Source organism: Falco biarmicus, chromosome 10 (assembly GCF_023638135.1).
Source record: "Falco biarmicus isolate bFalBia1 chromosome 10, bFalBia1.pri, whole genome shotgun sequence".
Classification (NCBI taxonomy): Eukaryota; Metazoa; Chordata; class Aves; order Falconiformes; family Falconidae; genus Falco; species Falco biarmicus.
In genome coordinates this window covers 16,489,341-16,514,465 of record NC_079297.1, presented here as the reverse complement: position 1 = coordinate 16,514,465, position 25,125 = coordinate 16,489,341, and the positions used below count along the sequence as shown (strand labels likewise).

The 25,125-nt window shown below is 44.7% G+C and overlaps 1 protein-coding gene and 1 long non-coding RNA gene across 2 annotated transcripts in view; both read left to right on the top strand.

Annotated features, from left to right (window-relative positions):
- Window positions 1-3,690: 3,690 nt before the first annotated feature.
- CTNNBL1 (catenin beta like 1) overlaps window positions 3,691-25,125 on the top strand; it is a 55,653-nt gene continuing 34,218 nt past the window's right edge. Inside the window, exons 1-7 of the mRNA XM_056353801.1 lie at window positions 3,691-3,848; window positions 11,960-12,148; window positions 14,594-14,700; window positions 16,672-16,813; window positions 20,887-20,982; window positions 23,230-23,323; window positions 24,211-24,302. Of these exons, the coding sequence (XP_056209776.1) occupies window positions 3,819-3,848; window positions 11,960-12,148; window positions 14,594-14,700; window positions 16,672-16,813; window positions 20,887-20,982; window positions 23,230-23,323; window positions 24,211-24,302 (750 nt within the window). The 5' untranslated portion in view covers window positions 3,691-3,818. The remainder of the gene's footprint in view (window positions 3,849-11,959; window positions 12,149-14,593; window positions 14,701-16,671; window positions 16,814-20,886; window positions 20,983-23,229; window positions 23,324-24,210; window positions 24,303-25,125) is intronic.
- On the top strand, window positions 16,820-19,864 carry LOC130155898 (uncharacterized). The gene is made up of 2 exons (XR_008824248.1): window positions 16,820-19,388; window positions 19,468-19,864. It is a non-coding gene; the product is annotated as an uncharacterized LOC130155898 (long non-coding RNA).

Here is a 25,125-nt window from a genome sequence, read left to right as displayed (position 1 = left end):
TCAACCCCCACTGCCCTGCACCCCCTCCCCGTGCTCCCAACCCCCTGAGGCATCATTTACATTTCTTAATAACCCCTCATTAATATTCATGAAATGGGGAGGGTAATAACGGCTGAGTGCACACCACTAATTCAATTTCAGCGAGCCTCAGTGTGTTTAGTTAATCACCGGGGGACCAGGGTTACTCAGTACAATTATTTATTCGGAATTAGATCTCGAGGCGTCTGGATTGAAACCTGAACTCAGAATAAAATTAAACTGGGATTCTCCTCCTCTCCTCCTCCTCCCACTACTGCTCCCAGCTGTGGTGCCGAGCATCCCCCAGCAGCCCCGCCGGGCTGAGCTGAGGAAATGTTTCCATATGGGCACTCGTGCAGTGCTGCTGGGACCATTGTGGCAGCTGGGGCTTCTCCCCACTGCCAGCGGCTGCTGGGTCCCAGCTCCTCTGTGCCTCCACAGCTGGGGAGGCCACAATGCCACCATGCCATCAGCAGCCCTCTGTGCCCATTTGTGCTGGTGTGGTTAAGGGAAAGAAGTCAGATAAGGTCTGTTTTGGGTTGTCCTGAGACACCCTGGAGCCCCCGGAGAGGGGGATGGTGCTGTAGGTCCCATTGCCTCTGGCTGAGCAGTCCTTGGGCTGCAGGGACAGTCAAGCCACGAGGGCATTGGCCATACCCTGGCCCTCGCGGAGGGAGTGTGCCTGGGGGTGTGGAGCCAGGCTTCCCTGGGGTCAGAGGGCCCTCCTGTCCGAGCTAAGTCACAGGGTTTGCTCCAGCTTGTCGAGAGCCTCCAGCCTCTTCCCACAGCTGTGCCACTTGCTCTACTGTTCCACAGGACAGGCTGGCGCTGGCCCCATGAAGAGCCCACCACCCAGGGCAGCCAGCTCATCCTCATCTTTTCATTTCCTTGAGGGCTTTTTGTATACTTTGATTTTGCTCCTGGTTTTGCTTTTTAATTCAATATTTTGTCCCTGTGCTCCAACTCCCCTTATTGGATAAAACTTCTCTGTTATTGAATCCTGCCCTGCAGCAGCTCAGTGAGAATTAGGTTTCCCAGGCAGCAACATGGCTGTTTTGGAGCGTGATGGGGCCGGCAGAGCATGGGGACAGGATTGGGGACGGGAGGAGCCGGCAGAGCTGGGGGCTGTTTCGGTGACAACTGCGCCATGCTGTGCTCATGCCCGAGCTGCCTTCCTCTTGCCCAGCGCCCCGAGGGCTCACAGTGCTGGGCAAAATGGTCACAGCAACAGGAAAGCCTTCACGGGTTGCTTCTAGGTGCCTGTCGCAAATAGAGAGGGGCTTTCAAGACAGCCTGGGAATCAGATGTGTGCAGGCTGGGACCCTCCCCGCAGCAACTGTTGGATCCATGGGGCTCCCACCTGCCCTCCACTGCCATCAGCCCCCCAGTACTGCTGCCTGCCAAGCACTGCCACAGCCGGCACTCCAGCTACGTCCCCGGCTGTGTCCCAGGGGCTTCGACTGTCCTCCCTGCGCAGCAGAAGGGACGGGAGGTGCTGGCACCCAGCCTCTGCTTCGCATTCGTTCCTTTTTCTGTGCCAGTGTTTTCACAATTAATTCGCCTCCACGGGCAAGGGGTGGTGGCCTGTGCCTCCAAGGGATTTCTAGCCATCAGGGTGAGAAATGGCACCTGAGCTGTCGCACCTTTCCCATGAGGTTAGAGAGTCCTGGCTATCAAGTTTTATTTAAGTCAGTTAATGCAGCAGCCACTTCTCAAATTCCTGACTTTGTTTTCCTGAACATCCCCCTGGCCTCACAGTCCTCCCAGGGAAGCGAATCAACCATTTTCTATCCCTTTGTCTAATGAGAAGCTCCAGGCAGGAGGTGCCAGCCTCACTAGCTGTGTTCATGTTTGGTCTTTTCTCCTAACTGAAGATTATTCGATTTTGCCTTCCCCCAGCTCCCATGCAGCACTGGCTGCATTTCCCTGTCTGCATTTGTCAGCAAACGCCTGGTGACCCTGGGCTGCTGTCGCTGCCTGACACGTTCCAAGGCCAGCCGCCCGACACACGTCAGAGGGCTGAGAGTGGGGTGCTTGCAGCTCACCTGCTGGTGGTCCCGCCGCGCCTCACCCCCAGTGCCAACGCTGCACACCAAGTCCTGCGCTGCTGGGGCATGCAGCTGTGCAGCCTGTGCCCTGCCCCCATAGGGCTCGCTTCATTCTGTGCACCAACTGCCTTGACACGTGGGTAAAATACATGTTCAAGGTGCTATTATGGAGGGGAATGAGGATTTTTTGGGAAAGAACGTAATTCAGAAGGGAAGGGAACAGGGAGGAAGAACCTTGGAGCAGAAGCAGATCACCATGCCTGGTGTTTCTGTCCGTAGACGGAGGGTCAGTTCTTATCTCCGGCTGCACTTCACGTGTTTTACAGCGGTTTGTTGTGTTTATTACCATCACAGGTCAGGCTTCCCAATGGCTGCATCATCTTCACGGGTCTGTGAGTGATTGTGAATGTTCTGGTTTCACAGCTGGTGAACAAGCTGAACACTCAATAAAGGAAAGGCAGATGATCCAATAATTATCTTCTATTTATTTCATCTTTAAAATGCAGATTTGTAGAGTTAATTTTGTCATGACTGGTATCTCCTATATTTCACTAAAACAACAGGGGATGCGAGACACTTCTTTGAAAACATTATATATATTTTTAATTTTGTGAGTGTTCTCAAAGCAGACTCCCACCGAGATAACTGCGTAATAGCTACAATCATTATGTTATAAAAAATTATTTTAGCTCAAAACTGGTTTTTAAAGCATAGTTGAAATAAAATCTGTAAGATTTTGGCCAAGTTGACTCTCTTCTAATTATTCATATTTGTTAAATTGAAAAATGCCTCAATCTGTCTGTGGTTCTGCATCTTGTTGAATTACAGAACTATTTGTCACAACCTCATCAAACAGAGGGATCGTCACGTCCCCTCCTGCTGCATTCAGTGCTCAGTTACTGGCCTGTTTTCAAGGTGACAGCGGTTAATGACGCTGTATATAAATAGAAGCATGTTGTCAATAAACACTGGCAACAGCCTTCTGCTTTTCAAAGCCTGCCTCAGCCCCGGGAAAGGTTCGCAGGTGGTTATGGAAAAAGTGTCAAAAGAAACCACCGATTTTCGGTGCCACCGCTTTGCAGCAGGGAGGGTCGGTTCCCGGGGGCCGTGCTGCGGTGCTGTGCTCCCCGGCCTCGGGTGCTACGCAGCATCCAGCCGGCGGCACCGCGGCAGCCGGGCCCCAGGCTCCCCCCGCACCCCCAGGGGCACGGCCGCCCCGCGTCAGCCGGGAGGGGCCCTAACCTCTCCCCGTTCCGCAGCCGGCGCCACCCCCCCGCCAGCCCCCCGCCTCCCTCGGTATCGCTCGGCCCCGCGGCCCTGCCGCTCCCCCGAGCAGGCCGCAGCACCAGGCCGAGCCCAGCCGGCGGGCGGGGGGTCTCGGGGGCGGCCCCGGGCCGCGGTGGCCGGGCCAGCGGCAGCGCAGTGTGCGGCCCCCGGAGCCGCTGCCGCAGCCGTGGGCTCTGGGGTGGCCGCCGGGCCCGGCCCGGCCCGGCCCGTGGGACGCGGCTGACGCCCACCCAGCACCCAGGCCGCAGCAGGGCCGCCTGCCCTCAGTCACCCGCCAGCCTCCCGGCGCTACTTTGCGGCAGTGCGGCGCCTCCCGTCGCTCGCTTTGCGGCAGCGGCCCTCCCGCCTTGCTTTCCGGCAGAGTGGCGGCCCCCCGGCTCGCCTGCGCTCCCTGCCTTACGGCACGGCGTCGCGCGGCCCCGGAGCTTGGCGACAGTTTCCCGGTGGCGGGGCCCGGTCGGTGCCATGGATGTGGGGGAGCTGCTAAGCTACCAGGTGAGCGGCGGCGGGGCCCGTCAGGGTGACGGGGCCCGGCTGCTCCCGCGGGGCCTGGCCCGGCCGCCCGCGCCGGTGGGAGTGTTCGGTGCGCGGGGAACGGCCCCGGGCCCGCCCCGGCCCTTTCTGCCGCCCCGCTGGGGAGGGTCGGGCGCAGCTCGGGCCGGCCCGTGCTGAGGGTGGCCGAGGCCGCGGTCCCGGCCCGTAGCCCCGAGGCACGGCAGCTCCGGGGGCGGCGGGGCCTGGGCCGGCTGCAGCGCAGGGCGTGCCTGGCCGCTCTCGGTGCGCTCCCACCGCAGCCGGTTAGGGTGCAGCCAACTTTTCGGGGCCTCTCCCCTGCTTCGGAGGAGCGGTGCCCCGGTGGGACCCGGTTACCGGGGGATCTCCAGGAACGTGACTTTGGTGATGCCGTTCCTCCCGCAGATGGGCAGGGTTCCATGTCCTGGCGCCTGTGCGCCTGTTCCTGATGAAAAGTGACACATGACACTGTGCTGGTGTCATGGCTTGTGTTCTTCTTTTGTACCAGTTTTATGACAAAACCCATTTAATTTGATTCTTACCAAAGTATTTTGAAAAAGTTTTCCATTTTATAAAAAATTTCTTTTATCTTCCGAGTATTTTTCTCCTCTCCACATGTGATTGTTGCTTATTTGTTGTTTGGAGGTTGATTTGTAAGCAGATGTGGTAAATTATATATTTATTGTCATGAGAGGGGATGTAGTGTGTTCTCTTGTGGGTCAGGGAACAAGAGCATGGATTTGCAAGAATGTTTTGGTACTTTTGCTGCGATTTGTACATGTGGTGGTGTTGGCTTTTACTTTAGTTCTTGGGCAAACAGCATTGGTGCTTCCCTGTGAGTAGGTGGGTAAGAAAAGCACTCTAACACGTTATCTACTTTGTAAGTAATTGAGTGTGGGAGTAGCGTGAGTGGATCAACTTCTTAATTCAGAATACAGGATTCATTATTGAACTCCTTCTTACGTGCCATCCTGGTACGTGTTATTCTGTGGGGGCACCACATGTTCAGAGCTGAAAAGAGTTTGGTCCATGTTTGTACTTTCAGAATGTGTTCTTTTGAGATGCACGGGGAAAGAGGGAAAGTTACCTTTGGATCTAAGAAATTTCTCATCAGCCTTTCACAGTGGTATCAAAATTCTCTGGAGTATGCCTGTAAGAACAGTCTTTCTTTGAGAACTGTGCTAGATTCTCTAGGATGCTCTAGGACGTTTTCTTCTGTGGCTCACTGTCTCTAACATCCTTCCTACTCCATCCGTTTGTGCAGTGCTGATAGTGTAGTCCTGCTCTTTTGAGATCTGCTCTGCTTTTGTATTTTTCTGCCTACCATTTTTGTTTCTGTTATTTTTCAGTATTGAATTAGAATGATAATTTCTCATGTTCCTTAATTCTTTGGTATTCTCTGCCTCAGTTATGGCTAATGATGCTGTTCTTGTTCTGTGATATAATTTACACCTAAGGCGCAGAAAGGTATACCTGTATTGAGCTGCTGTGTGTTGTAAATTTTTAACCAGGTTCTAGTTTGGGGTTTTGTTTGTTGTTTTTTTTCTTGCTCTGAAACTGTGAAGTTCATTTCCCTTCATAGGATTCCCTTCTGCTCTGGAGGAAAGTGTGCATCCATGTTGCTTTGGTCACTTTGATTTTGTACAGCTTTCTGTTGGCTGAGCCTTCTGTACGGTGATGTGAGTAGTTGCCTGTGACAGCGTGGGGCTGTATTCTGGCGGGGGCTAGAGGTAAAGAAATGCTGCTTAGCTGCTGGGTATGATAAATTTTAATTTCATTCCTTGCTGCTGAAATTATTCTTAGCTGTGGGAAAAAGCATTCTGCAGCTTTCAACCAACTACTGAAATTGTGCCTGAAGGGTTTGTCCTGATGCTGTGCTCTTCTGGTTTCTCACCTGAATACAGATGGCTCTTGTTCAGTGATAACACTTCAGAGTAAGTGTGTTGGATTTCAGTGGCACTGAATTCAGACCTCCAGAATTAGGTAAAATGGTGAAGACATGTGAAAGGAATGGAGGAGCAGAAGGCACGTAAATAGCTCTGATTCTGAGAAAATGAGATTCCCTTCTGTGAGGATGCTTTTGGCTGAAAGATAGAAAAAAAAGTTGGAAACAACAGGTTTTGCTGCCTTCCATCCAGCGCAGGTCAGGCGTCCGCTACGGCTCGTAGAGATGGGCGAAGCGGGTGCCCTCCTGTATCATTTTTAGAAACGTACGTTCTTGTCCACCAAATGAGCAGAATTCAGAATAATCAGACCTCTGTTGTGCCTGTGCCACAGGGAGGATGCTGGCTTGTGCGTGGCAGGTGAACGAAGGGAGTGTTGCTCCAGGCTGCCTGCTGTACCCAGCTGGCTGCTGCTTCCAAGAGGAGGGTGGCTTGTACAGCAGCTCTTCACCTGCTCTGGTTTTCTGCTTGCAGAAAACTTGAGTGCAGGTCTGGGAGCTTTCCTGCACTGGGCTGAGGCGCGGGCTGGTTGAGGATCTCCTCCTTCACCCTTGCTGCAAGCTGGCACTGGCTGTCAGGTGTGTGGGCTGGATGATGGGTGGTGTGCGCCTCAACTGTTTGATTTTTAATCTCTTGCTGCATATGAGTTGGTCTTCTCAGTTTCCCTCAGCACAGGCCAAAATAATTACTTTTCTCTTACATTGTTTTGAATTTGTCTCCTCTAAATACCTAATCTTGCCCTTGCTTAATCAAGATGATGGTTCTCCCTTAGTGCCAGGCTTGTCATGGAAGATTTTGGGCTGTGTGCCACCAGTTCAGTATCAAGTGTCTGTCAGAGTGGGAAAAGGAACCTCTTGCAACAAAAAATGAAATTAAGCAGCACCTGCCAGTTTATACAGAGCTCAGGAATCCATAAACTTTATGTGTTGCTGCAAAACAGTTGCAGATGGTCTAAACTGTTGATTAAATACTGCTGCTGTTCTACCCAGAAAGACTGTGCCCAGATCCTCTGTGTCTGGTCTCTGATTATGGAGGGTAATTAAGGGGACAAAGCCAACTCTGGTTCTTTTCAGAGATCTCTTTCAATTGTCTTGGGAGGGAATAAGGGAGATTATTTTAATTCTCATTAAATGCAGATTTCACCACTGTGAGTGATCATTACAAACTGCTAATTTTTTAATGAAATATTAGTAAAATCAAATAACAAAAGAAGCAGTAAACAGGGGATAAGGTCTGACTTCACCGAGCTGGGCGAGCTCACTGTTTGAATGGGTTGAGTGCAGTTTGTAGTGGGATGGTTCTCTGTGTTTCTCCAGAGGCACATAATAACTTCTGCTGCTGGTATAGATAATTTACTGTACATTTGCAAGGTAATTGATGAATCTGATGGCGGAAGCAGCTCAGCTGAGCAGGTTGTTGACTGCTTACAGCCTTATTACCATGGTAGCTCTTGTCCTGCCTGTGGGTTAAAAGGAGGAGCTGTCACCAGCTGATCCACCGGCATCACTGGTCTGCAGCACCTGGCTGAGTTCAGCTCAGCTCCCAGGGAGTGTGGGCCCCTCGCTGCAGAACTTGGGTTGGCACGCTGATGGGGTTGCAAATTAATCTTTAGTTTACTTTTTCTGTGTGTTATCTTTGGCTACCAAACTGGAGCATGCATCAAAGTCTGCGAAGGAAGATCCCTGCCCTCTGCGCCTTACCGCTGGGGTCCCGATGGCCGTACTTCTCGGGGTGGTCTGGAGCCTCATGAGCAAGTCTGGAGAGGACAGGGTTTGTTCTCTGAAAGTAATAATCTGCGTCCATGTAGGTGCAGCGCACATCTTTCATTTGCCTCAGTCCGTGTGATTTTGGAGCTCTTGGAACTTGCTGAAATTTCTGGATTTTCCTGATACCAGTTCTTCTAGTTTTTAATGCTCTGATCTGCACCTTCTAGAAGTGTCGTGCTACAGGAAGAAAAAACAGTGAAAAGTAGGATTGATAGTAGCCTGGTTTATCACAAATGTTGGAAATAAAATTAAGAAGTTAGTGAAGATACTTCTGGAGATTTGGGGCTTGCTTTCAGGAGTCCTAAACTGATAGCTAATGTGTAGCTTTCTGCAGTGGCTCATCCGAGCAGACTGCAGCCGACTGAGATGTGGTCGCAAAAGGAGCTGCATCACTTACAGAGATTTATTTCAGATTTCATTAACAAATAATTTCTGAGCTTCACAGTAACAAGGTTACTTACAAAGCAGATGTCTTAGTAATATGAAACTCTACTGCTGAGACTTGTCTAAACCTTCCTGATGTTTGGAGAAGGCTGGAAGCAATCAGTACGTTATCAGATTCTACGGGATACTTAATCCTGATAGTAATGTGCAGTCACTGCTTTGAGGGAGACCAGGCAGGGGCCATGGGTATCATTGTTCCTTGATTCAGGATGTCATTTCTCTCGCTTTCCCCACACACAAAGCTGGTGCTGATGTTCCTGCTGCCTGGAGGAGTGAGGGGCAGGCTCCGCATTACGTGTCTGTGCACAAATGAGGACTCGTGTCCGGTGTGAGTTTGTAGAGGAGGTCTGCCCCCCGACGCCTCTCACCAGGCTGTAACAGCTTAGGATATGTCAGTTAACATACAAAGCAAGTATAGCTGAAGACTAGAAGAGAAATGGAAAGATAATTCTCCCTTTACCAATCACCAGCCTTTGTTTACTGTATTTTATAAATGTCAGCTTTTTAAAAATGCTTTTGTATTCGTTGTTTTTTGTGCGGTGATATCAGCAGTAGATTTAAATGAAAATGTCTTCTGAATAAATTACTGTGAATGCACTGCATTCAACAGGAACAAAATTAAGCTTAACTAACAAAACAATTTAAAAATGCTTTTCTTGTGCATTTTCTAATGAATTCCATCTTCTTGCCAAATGCACCTTAGCACAACTGAGTAAGAAACCCCACATTTTATTTATGAAATGATTAACTTTCTCTTTTCTACCTGAAAGGCAAAACTTGTGGAGATGTGTGTGTAGCTATGAAATTAATTAAATGTGTTTAGACACAATATATGTGTTTCCTTAGCAATATGCCCCAGTCTCAGCGCAACAATGTACGTGCTTAATCCTTGTTGGTTGGTAACAGTCCTTTAGAATATACAGATGCAAACCAAAGATGAAAATCAATGAACAGAAGCTAATGCTTGCCTTAAATCAGTTGTTCATGACTGTGCATCTCATGTGAAATGGGCAGAAACCCAGGTGTTTCACTTACGCCTTTATTTCTTAGTTTTAATAGTGCTGGTTGGAAAACTGCAATATCCTTAGTAAGGTTTTGAATAACATCAATAACAAAAGGAAAAACCTTAATGCCTGCTTAATAGCGTTTGCCTGGGAATTCAATTACTGTCTATTGCCAATATGTTGGCAGCGTTAATAATTGCATGCAGGGCACTTCCATAATTTATCATAATGATTTCTGTTATGTATTATAGAAGATTCCTCCCCCCCAACAATGCATAAATACAAAAAAGGATAAAATAATTGAGATTGAAACAGAATGTAAATTCTGGTGCTAAGGATTGTGTACTCGGAGGAAATGGGGTTGGTTTCATGATGGAGTTTTAATTTAGATTTTGTTCTGGTGATGTAGTCCCTTTCCATGGTACATTACTTTGCATCTGACAAACCAGCAGCTCCCTTGGTCCCTCATTACAGCTGCAGCCTCATTGAGGGTTTTGTTCCTTTTTTAATGTTTAGAAATGAGAATGAGGAATGAGACTGACTCCCTAAATTAGGAACATCCAAGAAGGCAAATCTTGTAGGGCTTTTTGCTGTACATTTCAGGATTTCTTACGTCACTGATTTCTATATCTGTGTAACGTTAATCTGTCAAAGGTGGTTTAGAATGAATTGGATATTCTCAAGGAGTGAATGGAAGGACGTGCAAAGGACAGAGACCTATGTGCCATTAAGGGCACTGAGTAAGGAATAACATATTTACTGAAGTTTTTTCCTCAGATAATGACATTTAGAAGAGCACCTTTTTTCTTCATGGGGTTGCTGGTTGCTTGGGGCAGGTTTGAATTATTAGTTGTTGACAATGACACATTTGTTTCCAAATGGATCTATGTGAGATTATACTTTAATGTACCCAGAAGATAAGTATTTGGAATCTGCTTTAAAAAAAAACACCACCACCAAAAAATCCCCCAACCCACAAAACCCTCCAAGCAAATAAATTTTTCATTTCAAAGAATCTCTGGCTATGCTTCTGCTTCACGGCTATTGAATTATGAGCTGAGTAATTGCTTTAAAAGTGCATGGGAGCACTTCAGAAGAGGTTTAAGTCAGGAATGTACCGTCCATAATGGAAGTGGCAGAGAAGATGTAGGCAGAGGGGAGATAGATAACAGAGTTTGAGTAGGTCTGGCTGGGAGCAAACATCTAGAGCTTTGATTTGTGCTAATATGTTGTCCGGGAAACTTGATTCTGCATCTTCCTCAAAGTGGTGACAACACCATAACCCTGAAAACAGTGTGATCTTGGTCAGTCTGCTGGCCAGTTCGCTTCTCATGATAATTTACATTTCAAGTGTCTTTGAGGGGGGGGCTTTTTTGGTTAGTGTTTTTTTTTGTTTGTTTGTTTTTTTACCTCTATCCTGAAAGCAGAGTTTTCTTGAGAGCAGAGCTTTCATTTGCTGGCTTTTCATTTATACTGAAATAAAAAAATACATATATGCTCTCTGGGTGGTGCAGAGAAGCAGTCATAGTTGGTCTGCAGCATGTGCATCGTAATCGGAATCACAGCAGGATTGCCTTATGAGCCTGACAGATTTATTGTCCTTTGAGGTCCAAGAGTTCCCAGCATGCTGGGGAGCTGGAAATTCCCATCTTGATGCCCACACTCGTGCTGGGCCTGGCAGGAGAATGGCACTGTTACCTGTTCCCTCTGCATCTTTCTTAGAATTGAACCCAAGAAGAATCTAAATGTCAGTTAAAAAGCATGCTTTATGTTTGTGAAAGCACAGTGTGACTTTTATGATTTTAGACAAAGGATCCCACAAAGCAGAAGAGCAGTGTCTTCCTGCCAGGTAATGTTTTCTGAAATAGACTGGACAAATGTTAGACCTAATGGGGTTATGAAATCATCTACCAGGCAACTTCTGAGCAGTGGTAGGAAATAAAAATATTTTTTCTTACTGTTTTCATTGTTCTTAACACACAAGCTCCTTTTAAATAGTAAAGAATTAACCTTTGTTTTCCTGTAGTTAGAGAATGGAGTACTCCTGTTCCAGCTTGGTTGTCCTTCAAAAAATGGAGAGACCAGATTTAATATCCTTGTGGTTTATGAAGGGAAAGAGTTTTTCCTTCTGTTGCAAATGCTTTCATCCCTTTTTGCCTAAATTAAAACGTGGGATTAGAATTAATGGACTTATTCTTGTCAAAATTAAAGGTAATTTGACAGGGACAATTAAATAGAAATTGTGGAATAAAATAATATGTTGTTCCCAGCAAACCATAAAGGTGTGGGCACCACTTAATCTGGTGCCAAGACCCTGCAGAATTGCAGCAAGCAACAATACTCCTGTCCTGCATACTCTGAATTAGGCTCTGATTCAGCACGCAAGTGTCAGCAAACTTTAGACAGAAGGATGGGGAAAGTCAAGGTGAATTAGGGTGCAGTCAAGAATTCAATATATTCTCATATATGAGGTGGGTAAAAAATTGTTTTTCACTGTTACCTGCTTGAGCTCATTGGTCTTCTGTCTAAGAGATGAGTTTGTCTCAGCTGACTTAGCTGAGTCCAGATCCTTAAGGTGGTCAGCTGCACAGTCACTGAGCGGTTCAGTCTGGCCACTTCTTGTCTTTGAAATAGTGGTCTTTGCTGCCTATGAAGATATTTTCCCATGAACAGTGTTCATAGATCAAACAAGGTAGGATGTTGACATAGCTCTTGGCAGAAACATTCATCTACTCATGTGATGTTCCACTTCACTAAATTAATTTCCTTTCCAGTTTTCGGAATTGTTAAGTGTTTTTGGAGCTGTTAAGCGTTGTGTAAGCACGTATTTTAAACAACTTGTAAGAATTTCCTCAGTATGTCTTGTAATATTGGTATTCTGGTTTGCAAGGGTCACAAAAGACTTGTATTCATTCACCTTATTTTTCTGACTTTAGCCTAACAGAGGGACAAAAAGACCCCGTGATGAAGAGGAAGAAGAAATCAAAGCACGTCGGAAACAAGCTAGTGCACGAGAGCACAGTCGTCACAGGGAAGAGGAGTCTGTTGCACTGGAAGAAACTGATGATGAGAAGAAGAAACTCCTTCAGATAATTGAGAGGGATGGAGAAGAGGAAGAAGAGGAGGTAAATCACTGGTGTCCTGTGGGAAAGGGGAGGCAGTGGGAAATAAGCAAACACTAAATCACTTCTCTGTGATTTTCATTTCTTACCATGGAGATGATGAAACCAACTGGTGATTTTCATATGCCTCATACAGCTTAAGGTTATGGTTTTACTGTCCTACCCTGCAGCTTGTTCATTAATTTCAAACAGGGCTTTTCAAAGATATCCTCTGAAGCTTTAAAGGGGGAGGGCAAAAGGGAGGGGGAAGGAGAAAGCGTTCAAGCCTAGCCTCTGCTTTAGGCTGGGAATACCCAAACCAGCTAAAATATATCTTTAGGAAATAGTTTCTGTTATTGTAACCGGTTTCCTAACTCTATTGTTCTCATCAGTACTCCCAGCCATGCAGCTTCTCCCACTCTCTCTGTCTTTGTAGCTGTGCTGCTGCAGCAGCAGCAAATAAACAAACATTCTTCTATACAGGAAAGGTCTTGGGTCAGAGGAGGGGGGTAGCAGCTGTCAAGAGTAAGTGATTTCAAGCCTTGGAGACAGAAATCCAATGCAGCGTTGGCCTTTCTGCCAAGGGCCAGGGAAAAGATCACTTTATAAATGTGACACATGGATTGGTATAAATCTAGAAGATATTTGCTTCCTGCTGCCTGTGTCCTGTTTGATAAAAAAACAAGTGATATTCACCACTGCAAAATCATGTAGGTTTGTAAAGTATCATTGTCCTTTGTATACAGCATTGCTAGCATTTGTCTCTGAAAATCTCCCTCGTTTTTTTGATGTTGAGCTATTGCCATGACAGTGGTTGCTGATAGTGGAGAAGGATAACTCGGGATTTCTGTAGCATTTGAGCTTCAATAGGATGAATGGATGCAGCCGAAAGTCCTCTTGACTGGCCAGTCTTGTGGATTCCTGCAGTGTACAAGTCCCTTGTCTTTGTCAAGTGGAGTTCTCCTGTCCAGACATCTTAAGGGCTGGAAGTCCAAGTTTGTTTAGAACCAAAATCTCTTTGTTTATTTTCTTGAAATGCAGTTAATATAAGTACCATCAAAAAATTTGTACCAGTAAATCTGATGGAAAGAAGCTAATCTGTAAGACATGGTAATAGGGAATGCAAATTAAATACAAGATACAAAGCTGATCCTAATTGGAGATATTGCAGTGATCTGTGTTAGAGAAAGTAAAGAATCAAGTGAAACAGAGGGAAGCCACATCAGCATGTGTGACAGTATCTCTGTGGACTGAAATCCCATTGCAGGAATGATGTGTTTTGGGCACTGTAGTATTGATTCCTGAATGGGATGGTGACATAAGTGGGATGGTGCTAAGACAGGTTGGGCCTGAGAACATAGGAAATCCAATAATAACGGAGAGCTTGGACTGGTAATTATTGTAAATGAGTTTGCTGAAGAAATATAAATTTTCTCTCTCATATAAGATTGTTGCTTAGAGTTGCTAACCAAAGAATCTTCAACACCAGAAACAACTCTTGATTTAATCCCGAACAGGGGGATGGAACACAATACTTTGTTTACGGTGGGAAGGGTTCAGGGTTTTTTTTGCTTTTTGTTTGAGAACTTCTTTTTAATAGTGATTGTAACAAAGCTGAATAGAGGAGAGGCAAGAGATTACACAAGAAAATCTAGACCATCAATGTTTTATTTAAAGATGTGCATTAAAATCCTGAAACAAGGAAAACAACAGAATCATGTTTGTAGGTGTCAGGGAGGTAGCTAAAGTTACGTTACTGCTGAACAGTAAGTGTATAATGCCAGCTGAGCAACACCTTAGAAGAACTTAAAAATAAAAAGAAAGTGCTAGAGTAAAATATTGATTTTTTTATTTTTCTTCAGAAAAAGGCTTTAAAATAGAAGTGAAAGCTTACCCAAGTGAGGAAAATACAAAAGAACATAAACTCAGGGCAGTTAAATGTAACCTACAAAAAGAAATAGCACAGTGGACTTCTGAAAGGGAACTATCCCTGGGCATAAACTGCTAATGCAGGTTTACTCTAATATGTCAGCAGCAAAAAGCCCCAGTACATGCTGATGGTGCCAGGTAAGAATAGGTGAAAAAGAACAGCTCAAGGAAGATGAGCCATTGCAAAACTGGGGTTCTTTTCCTTGATACTTGGTTTCAGAAAGCATAGGGAAGCTCTTCTGGTTCTCTTCCAAAGAACCTTACATTGGTAAACCCCTGGTTTATAAAAACCTGAATTAGAAGATTTTGCTCTTGGGGAGCTTGCTCAGGTCAGAGTTGGAGTAAGCCAGTGAATAGCAGTGGTGTATGCGTGTCTTGGCAGCTTTCTGCAGTGAGGCTGCTGGGGGCTGCCCTCTGTCCCTGAGGGGTCTGGCCCCGACTGCTGTCTCCCCACGTCACTGTACTCATGCTTTTGTGTTTTGCCGTGTAATTGTTCCAGCCATCCAAAGCTTTGTTTTCTGCCCTTTTGGATTTGGTTAGGAGGAACCTTTGGATGAAAGTTCAGTGAAGAAGATGATTCTCACCTTTGAGAAGAGATCTTACAAAAACCAGGAGCTGCGGATCAAGTTTCCTGACAATCCAGAGAAGTAAGGTTATGCTTAGTCCCTCTCTGTTACCCTTTTTTTCCTCTGATTTTGGGTTTCAGCCCTAAATCAATTACTTGAATATACAGACATTTCAGTTACATAAGGCTTATGTAACAGCAGTCATTGGCATGTAGTTCTTCTAAATTGTATTTGAAACTAACTTTGTTAATTAAAAATAGCATTATCAGGACCCTGGTTGTGGCCAGTATGTAGCTAGCAGCACAAAGAGAATAATTAGCAATGAAGGGAAAGGTTCTATTATTAAATTTTTGCTGTTGTTAATATTATAGATTGTGAAGTACAGATTCAGTACTAAAACTCAAGTTGCTGTTGTTTTTATTTTGTAAGTGCAGAAATTCCATCAGTTTTGCTAGCTTTCAGTTAGGTAAGTGGCTTGGGTCTCAAAAGTGAGCATTGCTGAGCTCTCCCCATCAGTCCCCTTGGCAGCCGGCATCAGAGGGTCACCAGCCATGCCACGGGTCTCTCGTTTTTCAGGACTGTTTTCAAGCAGTGGTCTCTTCCTCACTGATGGGCCCGTGGTAGGTATTTTGGGGGTGGGCTGAAAGATTGAGATCCTGGATTGCTGAGTTTCACTTTACAGGTAATTAAAGATTTCATGCTGTCTTTTTGTATGAAGGTGTTGGGCTTGCATATGCAGTCAGCGGTGTGTGTGGGAAGGAAATAATTTCATATTATGGAGCTGTCAGGTGCTGTGGTGAGCGAAACGGCTGGAGGGGGTCTGAAAGCCAGGCTTTGTGTGTGTTTCTTTCCACACCTGTGGGTCTAGTGAGCCTCTGCCTCCTTTCATGGAGTTTTGTTATTCATGTTAAATGAGTTTCTTTCTACACTTGAGTGCTGTTATTTTTTTTCCAATTTGCGGTTCTTTCCCTTATCCAAATTCTTTTTATGGGCTTTAATTCAGACTAATACAACCCACATACTAATATGTGGTAGCTAGGGAAGGTGCATCGCTCTGGAGAATTTATTTTATATGCAGGAGGGTTTCATGTGTAGCCACAGCCTCTTGATTATTTTTTTTAAACTTTTTAAGTTTTAGAACTGATTTACAGAATTGGAATTGCTTATTTTACTGTATGTAAATTATATAGTAGGACGGTGTCCTGGTTTCGGGTAAGATAGAGTTAATTTTCTTCTTAGTAGCCGGTGCAGTGCTGTGTTTTGGATTTGATGTGAGAGCAAAGTTGATAGCACACTGGTGTTCTTGGTTGTTGCTGGGTAGTGTTTATACTAAGTCAAGGGCTTTTCAGTTTCTTGGGCCATGTCAGCAGGAGGGCTGCAGGGGCACGGGAAATTGGGAGGGGACACAGCCAGAACAACTGACCCAAACTTGCCAAAGGGATAGTCCATACCACAGATCATGCTCAGTATATAAACTGGGTGAGGGGGTGCCCAGGGACTGTTGATCCCGGCTCAGGGACTGGCTGGGCATCGATTAGGAGGTGGTGAGCTACGGCATTGTGCATCACTGGGTATTCTTTTGAATTTTATTCCTCTCTTCCTCTCTCTGCTTTTCATTACAATAGTTGTTAGTATCACTATTATTTTATATTTTATTTCAATTATTAAATTGTTTTTATCTCAGCCCAGGAGTTTTTCCTGATTCTCTTCCCTATCCTGCTGAGGGATGGGGAGTGAGTGAGCGGCTGCAGGTACTTGGTTGCTAGCAGGGATTAAACAATGGCAGGCGGCTTATCCTACTGCATCGTTAAACTTCAAGGGGCAGGCATAGGACAGGACAAGGCACAGGCTGTCTTGTCTCTAGTAGTTCTGGACTCAGTGATGATGTGACCACAGAGGATCAGAAATGCTGGGGCCATGTGCAGTAGGTTGATGAGTCTTACAGGGTATCTCCTGAAGGTGATGGTCTCTGCCTTGAAAAGTGCTGTGCCTTGAACATAATTGATGTACTTTGTGCCTTTTTACCCACCATTTTTTTTGGTCTTTCCTCAGGTTCATGGAGTCTGAACTGGATTTAAATGACATCATTCAGGAAATGCATGTGATTGCAACGATGCCAGACCTGTATCACCTGCTGGTGGAGCTGAACGCTGTTCAGTCCCTCCTTGGGTTGCTGGGACACGACAACACAGATATCCTTCAGTTGTTAAAGCAGCTCTCATGCGAGAGGCTTTCTACAGAGTTTTCTGTAATCTCTTACACAGGAACCTGTAAAAACAGGATGTATGTTTTTCTCTTCTTTTGCACAGCACTGAATTTATGTCATCTTTTTTTTTTTCTTTTTTTCCAAGTGAAAGCCTTCTTTGTTCAAGTAATATTGATTCTTTTTTTTTCAGTGCTGTTACTCTCCTTTCTTGTTTTATGATCCTTTCATCTAGGTTTGAGTGGCTGCGTGAGAGTGTGAACAATACAGGAAAAGCTAAGGTATGGGCTTAGCAGCGTACAGCCTTGAACTGTGTGCAGACTTTGTCTGAATAGCCCCCGGTAAAAATGAATCTGATTGAGAACTGAGCGGTCATGCTTTCAGCTATTTGCCATGGACTAGCTCACCACAGTGCTACACCTTAATTTGTAAATGTAACATATTCTTCATGTGTCAATACCTTTAATTTGGTGTGCTGAGAGCTTGAGGTTGTGAGTAGCCTGTCTGGTTATGTAAATACCCAGAGACATTTCCATGCTCAGTTGGTTCTTGGGTCACTGAACTGGATCCCTGTGTACATCTGTGTCTTGTTCCTCTGCAGATCTGAGAACATCTCAGAGAATTTTCTGTCTATACTGTTAAAGACTTTGGTAGTTTTAAACAAAAACAGTGTCATTTTTTTAATATCTTGGTGCCTTGATGCATAGCCATCAGCTGATGCAGAACTATGCCTGGCTTACCATTGTGCAGTCTTTAAAGGCAGAGCTCAGCCTGCACTGCTTGTAAAACATTCTACAGTAGATTAAGCTGGAAAATGCACGACGTGATTTGAGAGATCACGTGTCTGTGTCCTGACAAACATTAGTGAATGGAGGGAGTGGTGAAGCCCAATGGAAAGGGCACTGGACTTAGACTTGGACTACAGCAGGCTTTTCGTTTTTTGTCTTTATTGACTCATGGCCTTAGGAAAGTAATTTATTCTTTACTTCTTTATGTGTAAAGAAGGAGGTAATACCAGCTTTTTTGAGGTGCTCTGAAATATGCAGTGTTAAAAGGACTATTAGTGTGAAATGTTGTGGCCCGATGAACAGATCTTGGTTTTCTTTTTTAGCACATTTCTTTATAGTACTATGTATTAAGAATTCATAATTAATTCTTTCTAAGTGGGTATAGTGATCAGAAGATAAAAATGAAACCTAAATATTTTATTACATACCAGTTTATATTAGTAAGCACTGCGTATGTGTGTGGGTATTGCAACTTGTATTTAGCTGAACCTTGATGTGGTGAGTGCTGGTCCATGCAAAATGGCAACCACCACAGCTTTCCTTATCTGTGACCTGTAATGGGAATTACTCTCGAGTAAATTTTTGTTAACAATTTACTGTTGTACAGTGGGAAACACCTACCATACATAACCAGTTTCATAGCTACCAGAATTTCATTACTTATTTTTTTGCTAGACACTGCAGGCTTTTTGTTTGCTGTGTGCATGGCATTAAAAGCTTATACTGAATATCTAATTCACAGGGAAAATATCAGCTACGGGTATTTTGGCTGGGACAGCAGAGCTGGTTCATGGCTGGTGTGCACAGGAATACGGCTTGCTTTGTCCTTTAGCCGTGAAAAGCTGTGTCCTAGGGCCACTGCTGCTGTCAAAGACTTGTCAGTATTTCTACTGTGAACTCTTTTTAATTGGTTTGCAACTTGCCTGTCAGTTAGTTTACCGGGTAGAAATTTGGTCTGTGAATTGCAATTTTGGGAAAAGTATATTTCTTGTTACAAAACTACTCAAGTGTTTTCAGATCCATTGGAAGCAGACACAGGCTGTTGTAATGCCTCTTCGTTGTGCTGCTGCTGCTTATGTACAGAGTAGAAACACTATTAAAGTGATACATCTAGACGTAAAACTAAATTGGTAGAGCTTGAGTTTTCTAATGACTTTTTGTCAAAACAAACAAAAAGATTTTAAAAATGAGCTTTTCAAGGAGAGAACAAAACAAATGGCTCTTCAGATGTGATTTAAGTGTAGTGTCTTGAGGGACTAACGCAAGGAGACAAAAGCATGTCCAGGGGGAGCAAATAATCTGCGGAATGATTCATGCAGTTTTACACAAAACATGTGAATGGAAGATGATCACTGACAAGATTTTATTAATGAAAGACAGAAAAGCTTCAAGTGAGGTTTTGCTTTTCTATCTCCTAAATTCTATAGGACAGCTGATACTTCCACTGGAAGCCTCAACAGAAGCTCCCTAGACGGGAATGCCCTGCAAGATAACCCCTTTGACTGCTAGAGTTCTTTGCTGTGCCCTCTCAGAAAGATCTGACTCAGTTGTCTTTATATCACCCAGTATGTAGCAGTAGTTGGCAGTTAGCTCCTTTCTTAGCCTTCTCTTCCATGGGTTGATCAAGCCCCATCCCCTCAGTCTTTCCTCATATGTCATGTGCTAGCCTCTGAGCATCTTGGTGGTCTTCCACTCTCTTTTGAGTCCAGTATGTCAAGGTCTTTCTTTCCTTGGGAGAGCTCACAACTGAACAAAGCCTCACAAGCACCAAGCAGCAGGTAAGAATGCTTTTTCTTGGCCTGCTGGTTTTGCTCTCTGTAATGCATTGCAGTTGGTGATGAGCCTTCATCGCTGCAGTGGCATACCTTCAAGTGGCGCGACCTTCAACTTGTCCACCAGAACTTGCAGATTCTTTGCTGTTGTGCTGCTCTCTCCAGTCATCCCCAGCACATGGGCTTGTTCCCTCCCAGGTACGGGACTTTGGATTCGTTGAACTTTGCGAGGCTCCTGTTGGCCTGTTCCTCCAGCTTTTGTTAATTAATAGTTGATTCTTTGCAGAATAAACGTAAGGCAGGTTATTTTCTCTTAACTCGCTTATTGGGTTGTGCTCCAGCTTGCTTTAAAAAATTGTACCCTGGCATCTTTGTCTATATTTTTATATCAGTACGAGTGACTGCCCAGTGAGGAGTAACCACCCTTCGTTTGGTTCCTAATGGCAGCTGCAACTGGAAGTGACATCTACCTATCAAGAAAATGTACAGATGGCATTGGCTTCATTCAGGAGTGCTGTAGAGTATAAAGAAAGTAGTAGTCTTACTGATACGCATCTTCTGCAGCACCTAGACATAGGTTAGCTTGGGACCAGGACAGGCAGCTCTGTTACAGTCTTCCCTGAGACTAGATAAGTCATGACTGAAACCTTGCTAAGAAAAGATATTTTAAAATGCTTTTCCTACTGCTGTGTGTCTGAATGAATGCACAAATAGGAGAACTGGGAGGCTGGATTGTTAGCCTGTGCATTTTAAAGAGATTCATCACAAAGTTGTTATATAGGACATGCAGAAAATTGCGTATCCTCTTCTACCCCAGTGGGACTCCGGCAAGATTGATCAGTGTGTCTGAGAGAATGGAGAAGTGGGTCTAATGAGGTAGAATATGTCTTGTCATACAAGAGAGCTGTGTAGCAGTCAGGGGAACCATGTATTATGCAGCCCAGAGTTAATGAGTGAAAATTGGGCTGGCAGAAGCTATGCTGTTCCTGCGAGGTGTGCGGTTAGAGGAGCATGCTGTCCTAATTGGGCCAGGCCAAAGGGGGTGATCGCTCCTGCTTCCTGCGGTGGCCTTGGTAGGTGCATGCCGTATCTGGTTAGCAGGGGTATCGCTGAGAGCAGAATACCCAAATCAGATTATTATAATTCATTTCTCTTTGCTTCTATTCAGTCTTGACAAGGCAAGATGGCTTAGTTATACCGACTCTAGCAATTTTGATTTGAAAAGAATAAGTATCATCAAGAAACAGTAAAATTGCTTGATACAATAAGCACACAATCCCATTTGTTTTTATTGTAGTTGTAATTGTTGGGATTCTCTGATTTTGGTGCTTATGAGGACTGTCTGCTGAAGTGTGCTCTTGGCTCTGGTGTTCCTGTGCCTTGCTGCTGTAACATACTACCAGCCGTTTTGGATTGTGTCACAAGCATGCTGGCCTAAGAGCAATCTACTTTTGATATTAAATGTGTCTGCCTCTGTGTTGGTTGTCCTTAACACCTAGCACATGTTTCCATAGCTGTGGTAGACTTGCTTCAAGAACTGACCGATATAGATACTCTCCATGAGAGTGAAGAAGGAGCTGAAGTCCTCATAGATGCTCTAGTAAGTAGTGAACTCCAGATTTTTTTCAGTGCCTGAACATCTGCCATATATAGCACAGCAGTGAATACCCTGAAGTGCCACGTGCTCTACAGCTGTGGTTACCCCTACTGCCAGCACCACGATGAAGTTAGCCGGTTGAGGAGCCTGCTGTCTCGTACCTGGAATGCTGCGTTGAGGACTGCAGTGGATGTTTTTGGTTGGAATGCCAGAGTTTGGGGAGTAGGTTCCTCTTGCACATTGTTAGGCTGCTTCTTTTTTGAAAAGGAACGCGCTTGTATTGCAAAATTTGTGTAGGCTGGGAGGATTTCTTTGTATGAAGTAATGTTTGTGACTTGGACAGTGTCCTACTGAAAACAGGAGCTTCATTTGTTTTTTTCTTTTTCTGCTTACAAAAAGGGCTCAGATTGTTATCTGACAGACAGCAGGGCCATTGTGGTATTTCAGTCTAACCTCTTGTGCAAGAGACAGGTAGTCTTCTACCCAGTAACTCACTCTTGTTTCAGACCCAAAAATCTGTGCTCGAACTGGGACATCTTGTTTCAGTGAGAATATGCATTTTTCTTAACAAGAAGTAAAAGCATGAAAGTTTTCATTTAACAGAGATAACACATTTTTTGGGTGGAGGAGGGTTGAGAGATAATGATCCTTTTTGGTGCAGAGATCAAACACCACCAGAACATTATCTACGTGCAGTAGAAGATGCATTGCTCGCTCTTAAGTGCCTGGTTAACTCTTCTGAGCTGGCCTCAGTGATGGTGGATTTCCCCCTTTTTCTGGCATTTGCACTGGATGCCTCCTGCTCCTTGGCTGCAGGAGGAGGATGTCGAACTGAGCAGCTCTCCAGAGAAGCGATGCCCAGCAAAACTTGATTTACATGTCTGTGCTACTGTTGTGCGTCTTCTGCTAGTGAACTGCTGCATTTGTGAATTGCTGTGGCTGTGTCTTGATCTGTAACTATTATGTTGAAATGGAAAGATAGGGAATTACAAGTTTGCTTTGTTTGGCTGCTCTGTTTTCTCCTGCAATCCTTCTTGTCCAGTCACTATAATGTTACCTTCCAAAGGTTAATGACAGTGGCCCACAGCCGAGTTCCTCCAGCTGGCCTCTGAGCTGTTCTTAATTACTCTGCCTCCATGGTAAGATTGCTGGATGAATGAAATGGTAGAGAGGAACTGCTAGAGAAGATGTTTTCTATAAAATGTGTAGAGAGGTAGTAAATCAAGTGAAGTTCTTTCTCTGTTTTCCTTGTCACCAGCCCACTGATAATAGCCAAGTTTTAGAGGTTTTATTGTTCTCTTTGAAAGAAACAGGTCAGGCATATCTCAGGAGAAATGCTTAGATACCTGCTTTTAGATTACTTTTTTTTCCTTCTCCTCACAAAGTAGTAGGTATAATGTTGTATAGTATCTGTGAAGATTGTTGCACTACCTTCCACAGCAGCTGATAATGGTATTTTTCCCATGTGTTCATTGGGCCCAAAGCTAGTTAACAGAGTTTGAATTGGAAATGTTATTTTTAACTTTCCCAAGCTCATGTCCACAATGGAAAGTTAGCCAAAGTCAAGCTGGGCTCTGTCCAACTGCAGCTTTAAAAGTAAACTTTTTGTGTTAGTGTTTTGATTAGGAGGCTCCACCTGCAGATTTGCGTTCCTGCTTCTGCTGTTGGTTTGTCTGGGTTTTGTTAGCTTGCTGAAGTCAGCTTGGTACATTCATCTTACTAGGATTTAAATGTGAGTCTTCAGATGGTGGTCATTCAGCTTTTGCATTTAAATCTGTGTGTGAGCATTGTTCCTTCAGCTTTTTGTACGGAAGATACAACAGAAATGTAGGCAGTAAACAGTTGAAAGTGGAGCTGCTTGCAGAGCTGACAGCTAACCCATCTGTGGTGGTTTGCGGTGCCTTGCACTTCAGAATTCTGAGAGATTATAAATCAATCAGGCTGGTTCAGGAGATAAGACTGTGACAAGGTGCATGTTTTCCTCCAGATGTTTTTCTGTTTAATCTGAAACACAAAAGTCGTTTAATTAATTAGGATAAACATAGTGGCAGATTTACTTGGTGATTCCTTCACTTCCTCTGAGATTTTAGAGCAAGATTGTTAATGTGTTCTGGTTGTGTCTGGCAGGATGTTTCAGTAGGGCTTATTGATTTTTATAATTTATTAAGCCCCCTGTTCATTCTCCTTCATCTTCCTTTTTTCAGTCGTCTTTCTTGTCTTTTTATCTTTCCCATGACCCTGGTGATTTAGGTGGAGGGCCAGGTTGTGGCCTTGTTGGTCCAGAATTTAGAGCGCCTGGATGAAAGTGTGAAAGAGGAAGCTGATGGTGTCCACAACACGCTGGGTAAGTGGCTGTTGCCCAGCCTCTCGCTTCTTTCTGTGTTTTGTACACAGGGTGAGTGTTATCCCTCCCCTTCCTTTCCTCCCTACCTCCTTTCTCCTCACACTGCCAACACTGTGGTGGAGGATCTAGTGCAGCTTTTGTTCAGGTACAGCTTTAGCTCACTGTAGAGCCTAGTCCCTTGAGCCAGTGTTTGTCGTAGGGCTGCTGGTAAGGTGCCTCTTCCCAGAATGGTTACATAGGGAGTTGTTGCTACATGGATGAAATAGCACCAGCTCCGCTGCCTGTGTATTTACTGTGTGCTTATCTGTGAACTCTGCTTACTCTGTTATGAGAGCTGTTCATGTCTTGGCAATATAATATAACTTTCAGGTTGTAAAACATTCGTATTTCTTATAAGTACATCACTACCTCTCTGTTCCCCAGTCCTTGCACAGCACAGTAACTGCTTTGCAGCATGTTGCCGTTATTAGCATTTAGACCATCATCCGCTCACTTCAGTCATTTGGGATTGTAATCTCCCAAGGGCTGGAAGAATGAGAGAGGCCAGAAACATGAGATTTGGAATTTTTACTGCCGTTGTTGTTGTTTTGTGCAGTGAGAATTGCTGCTAGAGTAAAGGGAAGTATCTTAGGCTTCTTCCAGTGGGAGCTGGTGTCACACTAAAGATGGACTGTGTGGGCAGTGTTAAAACTGAGAGGGTAGCATATACCTGAGCTTAAGTCTCACTTTTTTTTTTTTTTAAAAAAAAAAAGGTAATTTGCAAATAAGAGGCAACTTTGAGAAGAGCAGTGCAGGCCTGGGAAGGACCTGGCAAAGCAGCGATGATGCAGGCCTGAACTGAACTGTAGGTGGGCAAAAATGGCTGTTTTATGTGTCTTTCTTCTCAGCAATTGTTGAGAACATGGCAGAGTTCCGACCAGAGATGTGCACAGAAGCTGCGCAGCAGGGCCTCATGCAGTGGTTGCTCAAGAGGCTGAAGGTGAGCTTGTTTTCCTGGTGTCATTTGGGAGTTATCACAATAAAAACTGACGGGTCACTGGTCTGAAAGCTGGTGTGCTCGAGACAGTGTTTGGCACAATACTAAAGGCCCAAGGCTATTTATTATTGCTTCTTTCTGTTTGTGTAGGTTATCTTTATGATAAGTTCTGACATTTGTGAATACAGTGAATTCAAAACACCTCAAACTGGGAAGTATGTCCCTTTTAACTTACTGTAAACTAGCAAAATTGAAGGAGTGGCTTTATGTGTGAGAAGTTCTACACAACATGATGCAAGTCTGTGAGCAGAAGTACTCTCATTTTCATAGCATTTGCCTGGAAGACTGTCTGTAATGTTGAGTAGTCTTGAATGTCTTTTGGGTTTTACTTGTTTCTGTGGGAATTCTTTTTGGTAATGTGTCCCTGATTCTTCTGTGGGAACTATGGTCTTTCCTGCAGAGTTGGCCCCTTCCCAGCACTACAAAACAGCACTCGGGCTCCAACCGCTGATGTGGTCATCCCCAGCAGCTGTGATACTGCTGCATTCCTAGCTCAAGCATCAGTAGTGCTAGAACTCTTGCCAGCACCAGCCTTCCTCCTATAGACCAGTTAGTATGAACTTAAAACGTTGCTTAAAATAAGCCAGTGTTGCATGTGTGTGTGTTGGAGAAGCCAAGTTAACAATAAAAGATTAGAATTCAGGGTTTGTATCCTCCGTGGTTTTGGCTTAAACAGACATACTTCTGTGTTTATATTATAAATGTCTTATAGTAGAAAGTGTCCTTTTTCTGTTTGATTCCTGTGTGGTGGATTTCTGGTCCATGG